The sequence below is a fragment of the Ammospiza nelsoni genome, chromosome 23 (genome assembly GCF_027579445.1).
Source record: "Ammospiza nelsoni isolate bAmmNel1 chromosome 23, bAmmNel1.pri, whole genome shotgun sequence".
In the NCBI taxonomy this organism is placed as follows: Eukaryota; Metazoa; Chordata; class Aves; order Passeriformes; family Passerellidae; genus Ammospiza; species Ammospiza nelsoni.
Genome location: NC_080655.1, coordinates 4888553 through 4904570, shown reverse-complemented (window position 1 = coordinate 4904570; position 16018 = coordinate 4888553). Strand labels below are relative to the sequence as shown.

At 45.5% G+C, this 16018-nt stretch overlaps 1 protein-coding gene across 3 annotated transcripts in view; it reads left to right on the top strand.

The window, feature by feature from the left end:
• The window catches only part of KCTD20 (potassium channel tetramerization domain containing 20), a 33020-nt gene extending 17212 nt beyond the window's left edge, over positions 1-15808 (top strand). For all 3 annotated transcript variants that reach the window (XM_059488112.1, XM_059488113.1, XM_059488111.1), the window contains 7 exons: positions 6682-6878; positions 7549-7828; positions 8908-9010; positions 9484-9604; positions 10541-10738; positions 11172-11282; positions 12677-15808. In XM_059488112.1, coding sequence (XP_059344095.1) covers positions 6731-6878; positions 7549-7828; positions 8908-9010; positions 9484-9604; positions 10541-10738; positions 11172-11282; positions 12677-12969 — 1254 coding nt within the window. In that variant the 5' untranslated portion in view covers positions 6682-6730 and the 3' untranslated portion in view covers positions 12970-15808. The remainder of the gene's footprint in view (positions 1-6681; positions 6879-7548; positions 7829-8907; positions 9011-9483; positions 9605-10540; positions 10739-11171; positions 11283-12676) is intronic.
• Positions 15809-16018: the final 210 nt, after the last annotated feature.

Genomic DNA, 16018 nt, shown 5'->3' with positions numbered 1-16018 from the left:
GGAGCCCTGCTCTCCTGGGCATGGCTGAACACCTCCCTGCCCATGGAAAGTGGGGAATGAATTCCTTTTTTGCTTTACTTGCATGCACAGCTTTTATAGAGTCATAGAATGCCAGATTGGCTTGGGATAGAAGGAACTTTAAAATTCATCATATTCCACCCTCTGCCATGGCAGGGACACCTCCCACTGTCCCAGGTTGCTCCAAGCCCCATCCAGCCTGGCCTTGGACACTTCCAGAGATCCAGAGACAGCCACAGCTGCTCTGGGCACCCTGTGCCAGGGCCAGGGAACAATTCCTTGCCAGTATCCCATCTGTCCCTGCTCTCTGGCAGTGGGCGGCCATTCCCCTTGTCCTGTCACTCCAGTTCATTATGAGCAGTCCCTCTCTGGCTTCCTTGGAGCCCCTTCAGATCCTGCAAGGTGCTGTGAGATCTGCACACAACCTTCTCTTTTCCTTTACCTATAAAATGTCTGGCTCTTAACCCACAAGTTCCTCCTCTGGTTCTCTCCCCATCCCACCAGGGAGCAGTGAGCACATGGCTGTTTGGGCTCAGTTGCCATCTGGGGTTAAACCAGGACACAAATTAAAGCCAGGCTTTAGCCAGTGTGGAAAGACATGCAGCTCCATCAGAAATCCATCTTGTTCTCAGAGCAGGGCTGTGGAATTAGGTCAGGCACACCCTGCGTGCGCGTGTTTCCTGCTTGCTCATATTTCTGAGAATAATTGGACATGGCAATGTTTTTGTAGACTTAAAGGAGTGCTGTCACCTTAAAAATGAGTTGTTTGGAGTTTTATTTCTGTCGTGATGGTTAAGCTGTGGTTTAGGAAGAGGGGAGGATTGTTCACCAGCTGATTCACTCACTGCTGGTGCTTCCTCACCGTTTGCAAACCAAATGGTGAAGTAAAGCCACTCATTTCTACTATTCCTACTCTCTTACACCTTTTCTCTTGCCATGCCAAACCACAGTGAGACCCTGTATAAGCTGGCAGGGCTTTATTCCTCAATGGATTTGGCAGCTAGGCTTTTCATGATTTTTCTTTGAAGTTTCTATGAAGTTCTTCATACCTAAAATACCCCATAATAGCTCTTTAAAAAAATCCAGTGAGTATATCTTTATAAATATAATATAATATTGTATTTATGTAACACAGTGAATAAAAAGTAGGAACCAGTACATTTGTAGTGATGCTTTTATTTTTTCTTGCTTAATAACTGCTGTATCTAAATGGGTTTTCTCTGCTGGCCACCTTGCAGTATTTGAGTTTCTTTACACCTTGTTCATGGTGCTCTGTGCAGGTGAAGCCATTCAGCTCTTCCAGTAATGGGGTGAGAGCTGCATACATTGGGAAGTGACTTTTGGATGTGCTTTAGATCCCTTAGGGTGGGGAAGGATAATGTGCTGAAGATGTCAGAGCCTCTTTACATTCCAGAACACTTCCTTAAGGCTTGCAAAGAGCAGGGATCAGCCTCTTTATCTCTGCAAAACATTTGCAGCATGAATTGTTTGTACCAATGGGGCATTGCAAAATTAAAGTGTTTTCCACTTTGTGATTAAAAACAACTTAAATGTGACTTCCATGTTTTTCCCTCAACAAAAGACAAGTTCAAATATAGATGATTTCAGTGGGACCACCAGCACAGGGGCTGGAGAACAGAGATGTTTGTGCAGTTGCACAGCTCATTCCTGACATTGTTGTGTTCCAGAGGAAGGAGTGGCTACACTCCATCTATGGCCAGAGCCAGATGGGAATTTTGGTTTTTGATTCTGATACTGATTCCATTTTTAAAAAATTGAAATTGGAGGAGCTCTTTTGCTGATCTTTAGTGCTGAATGTGACATGGGGCTTTTGCTGCTCCTGAGTGCCCAGCTCCCACATTCCAGCTGTGAGGCTTCAACTCCTCTGTGTAGCTGCTCCTTCAGGATCTGAGCATGCAAACAAGTCCCAGAGAAGCGAGGAAAGACATCAGGGTGCCTGTTCACTGTGGTACCAGCCAATTGACACTTCCCAGAGGGTGCAAACGTGCATGGAAGGAAGCAGGGTGCTGACCTGGCAGTGTTTGTCCTGCTAGCACAGGGGAGCTGCTGGTGCAGGGCCAGGAGCTGAGGAGTGAACGTGCTCCAAGTCAGAAACACCTGAGCAGGCAGAGGACCTGCTGCTCTCAGGATTAGGAGCCTCAGGATTAGGTCTGTGCCTCTGTGTCTCTGTTTTCTCTCATAAAACACTTCCCTGCAGTGCTTCCCAGGGCTCTTAGGAGCAATGAGCAGTTAGTATTTGTAAAAAGCTTTGAAGCTGAATGGTGCTAATTATTATTTATAGGCATTCATTCTCACCACGGGTAGTTCTCCTTGATCCTGGCCATGAAAGGAAACCAGGACATTTGTAAGCTGGTCAGGCAGGAGTTTGGCCTTGAAGTCTTTATTATGTACTTGTTTCCCCACTGGGTTCTGGGTGTGTTTGTAATATATTTGTCACATTAAATGACCAGTTTGGGGATTTATTGTACCAGCCAGATGTGCCAAAAGATCTTTACTCATTTCCCTCAGTTCTGCTGACACACGACCTGCAGGATTTTGGCCTGCCAGGAGACAGGGAAATGCCATCAGCCTGAGCTGGGTTGGTGATCAGCAGGACTGGATGTTCCACTTCCAGGAAAGGGGAAAGTCAGATCTTCTGCTTGGGAGAGCCACCACATTGCAAAGAGCAGCTGTTTTCAGCAGGTTTTGCTGGTGCTCAACGTTGAAGAAAACAGAAAAGAAAGAGGAGAAAGATGTCAAACAGCTGGGCCGTTTTTTCCCTGACAATCTTGCTTAAGCAGCAGAAGAGGGGGAATGACAAGGGAAAATTGGTATATTGTAGTTCCTGAGTAACTGGTGATGGTTCTGTAAATAATTTCTGAGCTGCTGTAGTTAAGGACTCTGCTGAAGGATGTGCAGGGTCTCTGCATTTAATTCAGAGCTTGAGGTGATGAACAAAGGTTTCAACATTGACCCAGCCCAGTTTGGTTGTTGTGAAATTCAGTCTGTTGGTGTTTCATGTTGTTTGGCATCACTTAAATGGGGCTTGTAAGGCACAGCTCTGGGGGAGTTGTGGAGTCTGAGTGTCCCTGAATAACTCTGCTCTTTGCCTTCATATACTCTGTTATTGATCTGATTTCCTGCCTAATTTCTCCTCTCTGCTGAGTAATGCATTAAATAGTCAAGAGATTGTTCAGGCACCGCAAGGGGAGGTTGTTGGCAGAGCTGCAGCAATTCATCACTCCTGGAAGAAAGAGGCCCAATAAGTAAATTTTATGCTTATCTTGTTTTCTTAATGGAGTTCTTGTCAGCTCACAGAGCAAATCCTGTTCCCTGGTGAGTGTGGTAGCATCAGCTTTGTCAGGGATATTGTTTCAGTGTAGGAAAGTTAATGCTGGGGGAGAAGAGTTCCTGGGCACAGCCCAGTGTGGTGTCTGTTCCTCTGAGCCACCTGGGTTAGTGACAGGTGTCCCTTGAGATGCTTTAAGGTCCCTCCAGCCCAGAACATTCTGGGGTTCCTCCTGGCAGCCTGCAGGTCCCAAGAATTATTCCCTTTAAGGGCTTTCCCTTAGGGTTTAGGGTTATGATTTTTATATATATATATATATATATATATATATATATATATATATATATATATATATATATATATATATATATAACTATATAAAAATATATTATATATATCATATATAGATTGTATATATATCATATATATATCATATATATGTATACACATAATATGTATTATATTATATATCTGCTCAACAAGGGTATTCCTTTCCCCATCTCAAAATGCTTTTCCCCGAGTAAATCGAACTGCATTTTAAAAAACGGGTTTGGATTTTCAGTGCAGTTACCAAATTTTAAAGCATTTTGGTTCAGATTACAGATTGCAGGATGTTTTGAGTTGAAAGGGATCCTCAAGGATCATTGAGTCCAAATCTTCAGTGAATGGCCCATGCAGGGATTGAATGTACAACCTTGGTGTTATCAGCATCATGAGCTGATAACTGAGCTAATCTCAGGGTCAAAACATACAATATAATAAATCATTGAATGTGTTTGAAATCGCATTATTAGTGGTATAAATACTTTAACCTTTACAGTCTTGAAAAATTCCATTTCCTCACAATAATTAGAGTGCTGTGATACAGGGGAATAGTTGACTTTTTGTTCCACTGGACATTGTCAGTTCTGGAATGGATTTAAAGGCTTTTGGGGGGAAGGGGTAGGGGTGGGCTTTTTTTTCCCTCCAGGATGTTTTAGAGTATGTGACTTTTCATATTTAGATTTCCCTCCACACCCCTGTGTCCCACTGCTGGCACTGCTGGGCATTCTCCTCCCCGTTGCTGCTCTGGCACACGAAAGAAGAGGGCAGAGTGTGACCGTGTTCACAGGGGTTTTTGCATGAGGGAAGAGATGAGGATCTGACTCCATGTTTCAGAAGGCTTGATTTATTATTTTATGATATATATTACATTAAAACTGTACTAAAAGAATAGAAGAAAAGGTTCTCAGAAGGCTGGCTAAGTTAGGAATAGAAAGGAATGAATAACAAAGGTTTGTGGCTCAGACAGAAAGCCGAGGTAGCTGGGCTGTGATTGATCAATTATAAACATCCAAGATGGGCCAATCAAAAATCCACCTGATGCATTCCACAGCAGCAGATAACCATTGTTTACATTTTGTTCCTGAGGCCTCTCATCTTCTCAGGAAGAAAAAATCCTAAGGAAAGGATTTTCATAAAAAGATGTCTGCGACAGCAGAGGGTTGCTCAGATTGTTCTCATGGAGTTTGTGTTACTTTTGTTCAGGTAAAAGATTTGTTCATGTGTGACCACATCCATCCCTCTTAAGATGTGAGTAAAGGTTCTTCACCCAGAGGGTGCTGGGCACTGACCAGGCTCCCCAGGGAATGGGCACAGCCCCAAAGCTGCCTGAGCTCCAGGGACTGTTGGGCTGTCTGTGCAGGGCCAGGAGCTGGACTCAGTGATCCCTGTGGGTCCCTTCCAGCCCAGGATATTCCATGATTCTCCCTGGAGGATGCTTGGTCACACAGTTCAGTTTTAGGTGGTCCTGCAAGCAGCAGGGAGGTGGACTCTCATACTGATGTTCTCCTCCAACTCAAGATATTCCAGGAGTCTATTCCCAGGTACAAGGCACCATTCTCAGGGGTTTCTGCTAAGGGTTTTCTCCAAGGTCCAGGCAGCCAGGACAGGAGAGCAGCCTGGAAGCTGTGGAAGAGGGAGTTTTCCCACACTGAGTATTTTGGCAGTGCTCTGGGTGCTGTTCAGGTTGCTGGAACTGAGATGACCCTTGGGGGCTCCTTGTGTCACTGTGCTGCCAGCCAGAGCCTTTAAAAAAAGAAATTATTTTGTTGTTGCCAAAAATCTTCCTTTGGATGACCATCACATGATGTGTAAGCAGCAGATTTTCTAAAAATACACAGATATAATAATGCTGGCAACTTAGAATTGGGTTTACAGAACAAAAGGAATGAATTGTTATTCCTTTTTAAAATTCTCATTAGGAATAAAATGCTTAATTCAGACTGCCAGTAGCAATGGGCTTGAAACTCACCACTGAACTGCTCATTAAAGCCTCAGCAGGTGCTGGCCAGAAAACTCAGCAACTCTGACTTGGCATTTTGCTGTTTTATTAGTGCTGTGTTTTATCTGCTTTGTCTCTGCCAGAGATGGCACCCACAGGCCCTGCAGTCATCATTCAACCAAGGGAAACACACAGGACAATTGTTCTGCAGGGGGGAAATTGGAAAAATTCATTAATGAGGAAATTGGTGTTTTATGTTTGAGAGAGTGAAAGGAAAACACTTGAAGCAAGAAAGGAGAGCTGGTTCTTGTCCAGAGCAGAGCAAATGCCAGAGAGAATGAGGGAAAGAGACAGCAAAGAGATCTGATCTGTTGGGAGATAGAAAGGGGTGAAGTGGGTCTTAAAGATAGGAGGAAGGAATTTTACTTGGAAAAAAAAGGAAGCTGTGACTTTACATATGCTGGAAGAGCATTCCAGATGTGGCAGTGGTTAAAGCATCCTGTGTGGGGCTGCTCCAGCCATGGCTGCTCTGCACTGTCCCAGTGTTTGTTGTGGGACTGTGGTGGGTTAAATACTGGGGGGAGCACTGTGTGACAGCACAGCATAAATCAGGAGGAAAGAACCAAAACCAAGCAATGATTGGGAGCAGGGAACCTCCTGGTCAAACCTCAGAGTGGTTGAGAGGCAATGCCTGAGCTGTTAACTGGGAAAATGTTCTATTTCAGGCTGTAAGCATGTTATAGAGCTCATTTGGCCAGGACTGAGAGTCAAGAATATAAACATTTTTAAAGGAGGAGTTGCCAGGAAGGTATTTGCAGGAACTCACATGTGATCTAAATACACCAGTGGCTTTAGACTTAGCTTTAAAAAAGTGAAGGTCTATAGATTAAATGGACTTAATAGACCCCTGATTGCTTTAAAATCTTTTTTCCCCTCTTTCCATGTGAGGGTAGGGGCATAACAAGCACCATAAGCCTCTGAAACACAGTTAAATACCTGAAGAAATGCCTTTTGAGCCTGAGGGACCTTATTTGTGGTACCAGATACAGAAATTTGAACTTCCTTGCTTGGGAGTTTCTTCCTGAACTAACAACCTGGATTCTCTCTCCAGCTCTTCTCTTAGGAAACGCCACCAACTCCTCACAGCACGGAAGCCCAGCATGAATGGGAACTGTGCTGGGGGCACAGACTGGGTGAGAAATCTGGAGTCCAGTTGTCCTGTGGAAAACAGAACTGTAGCAGCCCATGAGTCAGAAGAAAGCTCTGTAGTGTTAGGAGGTCACAGCCCTGCAGTTCCCAGGACTGAGGGTAAGGATAATGCCCTCAACGTTGTAATCTTTGAGGGAGATTATTTTTTGGGCTTTAAGGGAGATTATTATTTGGGCTTTAAGGGGTGTTGTGTTTTGGAGAATGTTCCAGTATCACAGGGCAGTTTGCACTGGGCAGTATGTGCCCTGCTTGTGCCAGGTGCTCCAAAGGTCAGAGGTTCAGAGCAGGGTTCAGCATCTTGGCAAGAGCATCCCACAGGAGTGTCCTGGCCAGCCTGGAGCTGGCCCTGAGCAGATTCACTGCAGGCATCTGGGTAGTCCTGTGTGCCCACCACAGACTGGCACTGGGCACTGCTGCCTTACACCACCCTGCTGAGGTGTGTGCTGCTGCTCAGCTTCCTGTGGGAGTCCTGCCAGCAAGCTGGGTCTGTATTTCTGACCTTGTTTAATTCCTGTGCTCCTGCCCTTTTCAGCTGAATCCATCTTGCTTTAACAAGGAACGTTAAGCACCATGGCTCACCAAAACATCCAGCTGCTGGTGCAGTTCAATAACAGCCCAGTTTTATGTCATATAACATCACCCTGACAGTTATGACATCCTTAATTATTGCATGACTCAGTTTTCTCATTTCAGTAGGAAGTGTTACTATGAAATGATGTTTTTAAATAAATTCTCTCCTTTCCTTGCAATGTTTGTTTGTGTCCCTCAGGTTTGGATTCTGAATGCCGACATAACACTTGCCCAGTAAATCCCCAGCTCTGTAGCATGCTGTCTGCTCCTGAAGAGCCTCACAACTGCCATATCCCAGATGGAAATAAGAGACAGCTGGAATATTTTAATGCCCAGGAACGCCATGGATGCTGTGCATTGTCTTCAAGTAGCAGTTCCCAGACAGTAGCTCCAGAGAAAGTGACCCTGGTGGTGGATGGCACCCGCTTTGCAGTGAATCCCCAGATCTTCACTGCTCACCCTGACACCATGCTGGGAAGGTGGGTCACTTCTCTTACCTTCAAGGTACCTCAAGACAATCTAATTTTTTTTTTTTTTTAATGGAATGAACATGTAATGTTTGTTTTGTGATCTCATCTATACACACCTCAGTCAGAATTTGGCTGTGAGTGAGGCCCAGAAGGCCTGACCAGATGGAGAGTTGGTGGTTCTCTAGATAAGTCTCCCTTTGATCCATGTCCATCAAAACATGCACACTTTTAGCCAAAGATGATTTCCTTTACCTTCTCTCCAAGTGTTTGCCTGGTCTGTCAGCTGTACATCTGTCCCCAGCTGATAACCCTCCTCCTGAATGGGGAATGTGATAAAGCTCCATCCCTTCCTGCTGCCACCTCTTGGTACCCTCCTGAAAGAGAAATTACTCAGTTCCTTCTGAGAGGTTGGAGCCTGTTGCTGCACCAAGAAATCCTCGTGTGCTGTATTGCCAGGGGTGCTGTATTGCCAGCACTTCCACCTCTCTGGCCAAAGGGTTCTGGTGGGTCACTGACCCTTGCATGGATTATTGTGTAAAACAAGGCATTTAAAGTCATGTGGATTTATCTGGTGTAGGTCAGTGCAAGGGCTTTATTGTCTGGGGATTTTCTGCCCCAGGACTGAATGATCTGTTCCTTTGGCTTGTTCCTTAGAGTGCAGTAGCCATAGCAACAGAGGTCTCCCTGAGCCAAATCTTGTCCTTATTTACTGAGGAAGAGATTGGAGTGGAGATTTAAGTTGCTGTATCTCTGTGACACTGCTGGGCTTCATCACAGAATCATGGCATGGCCTCAGCTGCAAGGGACCTTGAAGCTCAGTTCATTTCACCCCTGCCATGGGCAGGGACACCTTCCACTATCCCAGATTACTCCAAGCCTCATCCAGCCTGGCCTTGGACACTTCCAGGGCTGGGGCAGCCACAGCTGCTCTGGGCAGCCTCTGCCAGGCCCTCCTCGCCCTCACAGGAAAGAATTTTCTAACCCCTCTTTTTCTCTGAAATTTTTCTCTGAAATTTTCACCTCTTTGTCTCTGAAATAAATCTATTTCTGTGTTCTTGTGCACTCACACAGTTCTTTACCTCTTTCAGGATGTTTGGGCCAGGCAGAGAATACAATTTCACCCGGCCAAACGAGAAGGGCGAGTACGAGATCGCAGAAGGGATCAGCTCTGCCGTGTTCCGCACCGTGCTGGTAAGGGCAGCTCTGCAGCTGAGGAGAAAAGAAACAAACAATCTGTTTGTCACACAGCTGAGCCATCTCCAGGCACTCCCTGCAACATTCTGGTTTTAGGTTTTGCATTGTGATTTCTAAAGAAAAAATGTAGCTTTGGTATAAGTCCACATTTCAGATATAAGCTCATGTTGCCTTTTACCTTTTCTATGTCCTGCTGTTGTAATTCCTGAGCTGTATCCTGACCTTGTGGTTGTATATAAATACATATTGCTTATGAGATGTTATGAAACCCTGTGCCATGGAAAGGTTTTAACTGGAGCTCATAATTTATCAGACCAAAAACATGTAGATTGTCAGACAAGCAGGGCTATTTTATAAATAGTTTCAGTATCTCTCCAATATTAGTAAGCAAAATAAAGAACTAATTAGGAATTGTCATAGTCCAAGATGTTCATAGTTTTTCTCTCCAAAACCTGTCCTTTTATTCACAGGATTATTACAAAACCGGAATCATTAACTGCCCTGATGGGATTTCCATCCCAGACCTTCGAGACACATGTGATTACCTCTGCATAAACTTTGATTTCAACACAATCAAATGTCAAGATTTAAGTAAGTATGGAGAGAAATCAGCTTTTAGGAGATCATCTGCAGGAGGTTGAGCACTCTGATCCTGATTCAGTGTAGTTTTTAATCTTGAGCTTTAGTTTAAGCATGAACACATGGATTTCACTGGGGCTCAAGTTGCATTTAAACAGCTTCCTTTTGGCTGCTTCAATCCCAAGTGAAGTGACCAAATCCTTCAGAACACAGGCACTTAGCTCCAAAAGCAAATTAAACATTTTAGTCTCTTTTTCTAACAGAGGCTGAGCAGAGCTTGCTGTTACTGCCAACAAAATGATGGCTAAAAGCGGGATTATAACCCCTAACCAAAATGTACCAGAGAATCATGAATAATTTAAGCTAAAGGCTGATGGGCAGAGCAGGAACCAAGGATACCGAATCTGGAGAGCAGTAGAATTCCTGGTCTTGAAGGGATTTGATTGGGAGCAGCTTTTTTGTGGGCATGCTGGCAAAGAGAAGTACTTTTAACACAAACAGGTCTGTGAAAGGCACTTTACTGAAATGGGGTGTGTGGTATCATAACACAGGCTGTGGGTGGAATTTCCTGCCCTGTTCTCTGGTGAGTGATCACAGAGAAGGCAGTAAAATGTGCTTTCAAGGGCAGAGGTTGTTGCTGGAAATTCAAGTTAAGTATCATAATGAATTAATTATTCAGTCTATTACTGTTTCACTGCATTGATTGGAGCTTGGTGGGTTTTTAATGGGAATGGAATGGTTCTGCAGTGCAATTTGCATCCCATTTGAAATGCAGTCTGCACTTCTGACTTTGCCAGTTCTGGATCTGGAGGCTGTTGATGTGTCTGAACATATGTTGAGCATTTTGTCTGAAGAAGAATCTGGCTGTGCTCTCGGATGGATCTGGGAAGTGCAGAGCTGAGATATTTTCATGCTGCAGCAAAGCTGCTGTGCTCTGTGTCTCCTCAGGTGCTCTGTTACACGAGCTGTCCAACGATGGGGCTCACAAGCAGTTTGACAGCTACCTGGAGGAGCTGATCCTGCCCATCATGGTGGACAGCGCGCGGAAGGGCGAGCGCGAGTGTCACATCGTCGTGCTGACCGACGAGGACACCGTGGACTGGGATGAGGATCATCCACCTCCCATGGGAGAGGAGTATTCACAAAGTAAGGGCTCTGCACTCTGTTCCACACACACACACAGACATAAGGAAAGGGCACATTCCCAGTCTGGCTTCCTCCAGGAGGAGATGCTGGCACATGGAGCCCTGGTGCTGTTGGAGGCAGGATGCCTGGCTAGTTAAAACTGATCCCAGCACTCATTGTGCTTTTCCTCCTGTTTCTGCCTCCCCTTAGCCTTTTCCAGGCTCCTTAATGAGGGAATATTCTTTGCTTTACACTCCCATCACCACCCAATCTATCGAGACTGTGATTTGCATCTCTGCCCTCCCAAAAGGAAGTGCAATTAATCCCAGTGAGGAAAACAGACACCTGAAATAATCCTTGGAATCCACACCTGGCTTTTGGCACAGCAAAGCATGCCAGAAGCAGGGAGGAGGTTCCTCTTTGTTGATTCTAATCACCCCTTTTATTTCTCAAGTCCTTTACAGTTCCAAGCTGTACAGATTCTTCAAGTACATTGAGAACAGGGACGTGGCAAAGGCTGTGTTGAAGGAACGGGGTCTGAAGAATATTCGCATTGGCATTGAAGGTAAGGTGCTGCTTCAGCAGGGGAAATGCATGTTCAGGTGACTCCACAGTCAGCAAAGCCTGATTTCTTCTGAAATCCAGGCATTTCCTTGTTTACTCTGTGTTTTACATTGATTCTTACAAATCCAGTTAAAACTCAACATGTTTTTCCTTTACCTCTACCGTGTTCCACTGAAATTGGCCAGGGGGCTTAAAAGTTAAAGGAAAGTGAAAGTTACATAACATGTAGGAGAAAGACTTGTCTCCTTAGGAATTAGTAAACGGGAAACAGGAGTCAAATGTTTCCACCTGCTGATCCAAGCTTTCCCTTAGGGAGCTTAGAGAATGCTGAGCTCTGTCCTGAGAGACTTATTTTTATAGTAGCTGTGTTTGCTCACAGAATGGCTGGTGCTGTGAGGCACCTGCAGGCTGACTACACACAGTGCTGCGCCCTCGTGTCAGGGAATCATGGAATTGTTTAGGTTGGAAAAACCCTCTAAGATTATTGAGTCCAACCATTAACCCAGCACTGCTAAGCCTACCACATCCCCAAGTGCCACATCCACATGTCTTTTAAATCCCTCCATCCTGGACAGCCTGTGCCATGGCTGGACAACCTTGGTGAAGAAATTTTCTATAATATCCTATTTAATATCCTCCAGCACAGCTTGAGGCTGTTCCCTCTTCTCCTGTCCCTGCTCCCTGGCAGCACAGCCCAACCCCCCCAGCTGTCCCCTCCTGTCAGGATTTGTGCAGAGCCACAAGGTCCCCCCTGAGGCTCCTTTTCTCCAGGCTGAGCCCCTTTCCTGCTCCCTCAGCCACTCCTGATGCTCCAGACCTTTCCCAGCTCTGTTCCCTTCTCTGGACACACTCCAGCCCCTCAATGTCTGTCTCGTGAGGGGCCCAAAACTGAACACAGTACTCAAGGTGCCTCAGGAGTGCCCAGCACAGGGGATAATCACTGCCCCTGGCACTGAGCTGGATGGACCATGGCTGCTACAGCCCACGTGCCCATGGCCTTGTTGCCCACCTGGGCTCATGTTCAGCCTTGACTCCTCATTTCTCCCCACATAACCTCAGTACATCCTCATAGTCCTCTTGATTTATCTGGCCCTTTTTCCTTCTCATCCTCACTGCCTCATCTTTTGGCACATCTGTTCCTGGAGATTTAAGTTTTCCTTCTTGAAGGATGCCCAGCCTTCCAGGACTGTTTTTCGGGATAAAAGAGAACAGTCGTTTGCAAATCAGTAATATTAAATGTGGAATGTGAGCATTTGTCTGGAATCTGAGCATTTATCTGCTCAGTTGTGCGTGTGTCCCACGCTGACCCCACAGTCACTCCTACCTGGGTGTTCAGGAATCCTGTTGTCTCTTTGTGTTTCAGAGAGGGAACTGAGTGTCTCTCTGTGTTTCCAGGGTACCCCACGTGCAAGGAGAAGGTGAAGAGGAGGCCTGGTGGCCGCTCTGAGGTGATCTACAACTACGTGCAGCGTCCCTTCATCCAGATGTCCTGGGAGAAGGAGGAGGGCAAGAGCCGCCACGTGGATTTCCAGTGTGTTCGCAGCAAATCCCTGACAAACCTGGTCACGGTGGGGGATGATGTCTCAGAGGACCACGAGGTTATCATGCATCACCCCCCTCAGGTGGATGAACTGGACAGGCTGAATGCCCCCTTCTCCCAAATGGTTGTTAATGATCTACCAGATTAGTGTTGCTCAGGGTGGAGAATCCTGCTGGAGGTGGGAAGTTCTCACCACAGTTTCATCCCAGGTGATGGGACACAGACTCCTGCCAGGTGCTTTATCCTCGTTCATGCTCTTACTACATTGTCATATTTCAAGCATGTTAATAAAGAGCCACACTCCATAGTCTTAATTGTGCAATCAAAAGCAACATCTGCTCAGATAAAAAGGAAATGACCTGTTGTTTCTACTACAAAGGCTTCCGGATTGTGGGTGCTGAATATTTTATCTGAACTTCTGAAAGAAGAGCACAAGTGTGGAAATGTCTTGTGGGACATGAGAGAGGAAATTCTGGGCCTGTCAAGACAAAGCTTTCCTTTGCCATGAGGCACAGCTTTGTTTTTGTGAGTTACAGAGGAGTGAACATCAAAGCAGGACAGATGATATTCTATATCAACCAGCAGAAATGTAGCACAGTGTGACAGCAAAGCCTGAGCATGGAGGAATCTGTTTGCACTGCCACCTGGCTTTGGATCCAGCGTGGTGTACTGCTGCCCTAGGAAGGAGGAAGCAGTTCCATAGGAAGCATATTCACAGGAATTCCCCATCTGTACTTCTCTGTGAGATGGAATCATTGTTTTTAGAGATGTTTTCTGTTAAGTTCAGTAAAATGAGTAGATCGTGCTGAAGGAAAACCCAAAAAAGACTGTAGCTGATATTTTACCAATAAAATAAATCTGTTAATAGCCACATAGATGTAAGAAGCTTTCTAGAGGTGACTGTGCATACTGAAGACTTTGTGTTGTCTTCTCCATCCCCCTGCTAAGACAAACAAAGCCAGTGGAGGAGCTCCCAGTTTACTACCTGAGTAAAATCCTTGTTCTCATCAACCTTAGTCAGAATTGCTGTAGACTCTCCAAGGAGCTGCTGCAGCAGCTTTAAAAGAACAGCTTTTCTTCCCCATTTGGAACTGACTGGGCCATTTTTCTGTCAGGCAGGTAAGAAATACCAATAGTAAACCCAGCCCTAAGAAGACAAAAATGCACATTTTTCCCATTTTCACCTGGGAACAGCTCCTGTGCTGTTCTGAGTGTGTTATCCTGATCTATGTCAGGCTCTGGGAATTAAGAACAGGCACACTCCAGGCTGGTTTAGCTCAGGTGGATTGGAGTCTCACTGGTCCTGCTCCTGCAGCACTGAGTTCCCTGTGGGAGTTCCCTGTAGGAGCTGATTTAACCCCTGATGAGCCCACAGTGAGTTCTGCACTACCCCAGCTGAGCTGAGAGCACCCAGAACTGAGCTGCCTCACAAAGCCATCCCTTCTGAGGCTGTGTAAAGGCTCTCTGTACCCAAACCAGAGTTTCAAAACATGGTGCTGGTGCAAAGAAAAGCTGATACCATCCAAGAAGGAGAGGGACAGAGCTCCTCACAGAACTGGGCACGTCAGTGCTGCTCTGGCAAAGGTGTTGAAACCTGCATTTCATGAGTGTTATCTGGTCAGATTTGGCAAAACTGAGGTGTAGGTATCAATCTGGCCCTAGAAAGTTTAATCTTTTTTTGCCAGGCTGCAACATCAAGCAAATTTGTATTGTTCTCCTCCTGACTGCCATGTGCATGGTGAATTGAGCAGTGAAATTTGCTGCTGTTTGCTGCCAAGGTGTTTGTGGTTTTCAGTGCAAATAACATAACAAGATCAAGCAGAAATTTTTAGTTGCAAGTAACAAATCTCTGCCAAGGCACATTTTAGTTTCCATTAGTATGGATAGAAGTTCCATTCTCTCAGTATTTCCATTCTTAGCTTCTTTCCCAAGTGCAGCAAACAGATTTCTTCTAAAAAGAAGTGCCTATGGGAAGATTTCAAGAGTTCTAGGTGTTCAGATGCCTAAATTTCTCTTGACTACTTTTGAAAACTCCTCCCTGTGTGTGTTTGGGTCAGTAGAGATAAGTGTCCTTTGGTGCCTGCACAGAGCTGGGGGGATGTGCAGACACTCCATTGTTGCTCCAGATGAATTGTTATTTATGTGGTAAAGAAGACACATGGACCATGAACCTCCACCAGGGGCCAGGCCAAGCCCAGTCCTTGCCTTGGTATGAGCTGTTCCTCAGGACAGCAGAAGCACTGGTGAGCCCAGCAGTGGTGGAACTCATCCCTAGGCCCTGAGTGCCCAGCAGTGATGGCCCCCAAGCTCTGTGATTGTTTTCCAGTGTGGATTTATTTCCCCAGCAGTGTCAGGTTGAAGTAAATGAGTGTTGGTATTGCCCCAGCTGAGCTGGAATTGGAGGTTCCACACGTTCTGCTCTAAGGACTGGAGTGTGGGTGTTGTTTTAGGACTGTGTCAAGGCATCAGGTGCTGAGAATTCACCTCAGCAGCACTTTTGGGATCTGACAGCTAAAGGATCATATCCAGGCAAACCAAATCCCACCCAGTGTGTCCCTGAGCCCAGGGGCAGCTCAGCCTCTGGAAGGATCCAGGCATTGATTAAACTGCACCAGGCCCTCTTGGGAGTTACAGGCAGTGCCTGTAGGAGTTTGTGATTCCCTGTGCAATCAGCTGGACCTTCAGCATGGGATGCACATTGCCCAGCTCCCATGATTTCCATGCAGATTTACCATTTACCCACTGTGGTTTATTGGCTTTCCCAAGTAATTATTCCTTCTGAATTTTTAATTTTGTTAGTAGAGCGAGTTCCATTGGAACACTGAATCAAATTTTAAAAGTGTTTGCTTTTCCTCCTTGCACGGTCACCTACTTCAAGTACAAGGTCAACTTTTGTCTTACTCTGGATGTACTGAAGTGCTCCTGTGCTGTGTATGGACCCCAAATGTATGGTTTCTTTTCTGTATTAAAGTATAAATTATATGTGACTTGTTTGGCTCCTTTAACAATTGTTTTAAATGTGGAGTAGAACAGGCAGGGCATGGAGAGCTACAAGGTTTTGTTTCTTTGCTTCATTAAGTGTGGGTTGGATTCCAAAGGCTTAGGAGTAGTTTGGCATCAGAGCCTGGTTTGCAGGGAGGTGTTCCCACCATTTGTGCTGAGAGGACCCCAGAGTTTACTTCATCTCTACACCTCAT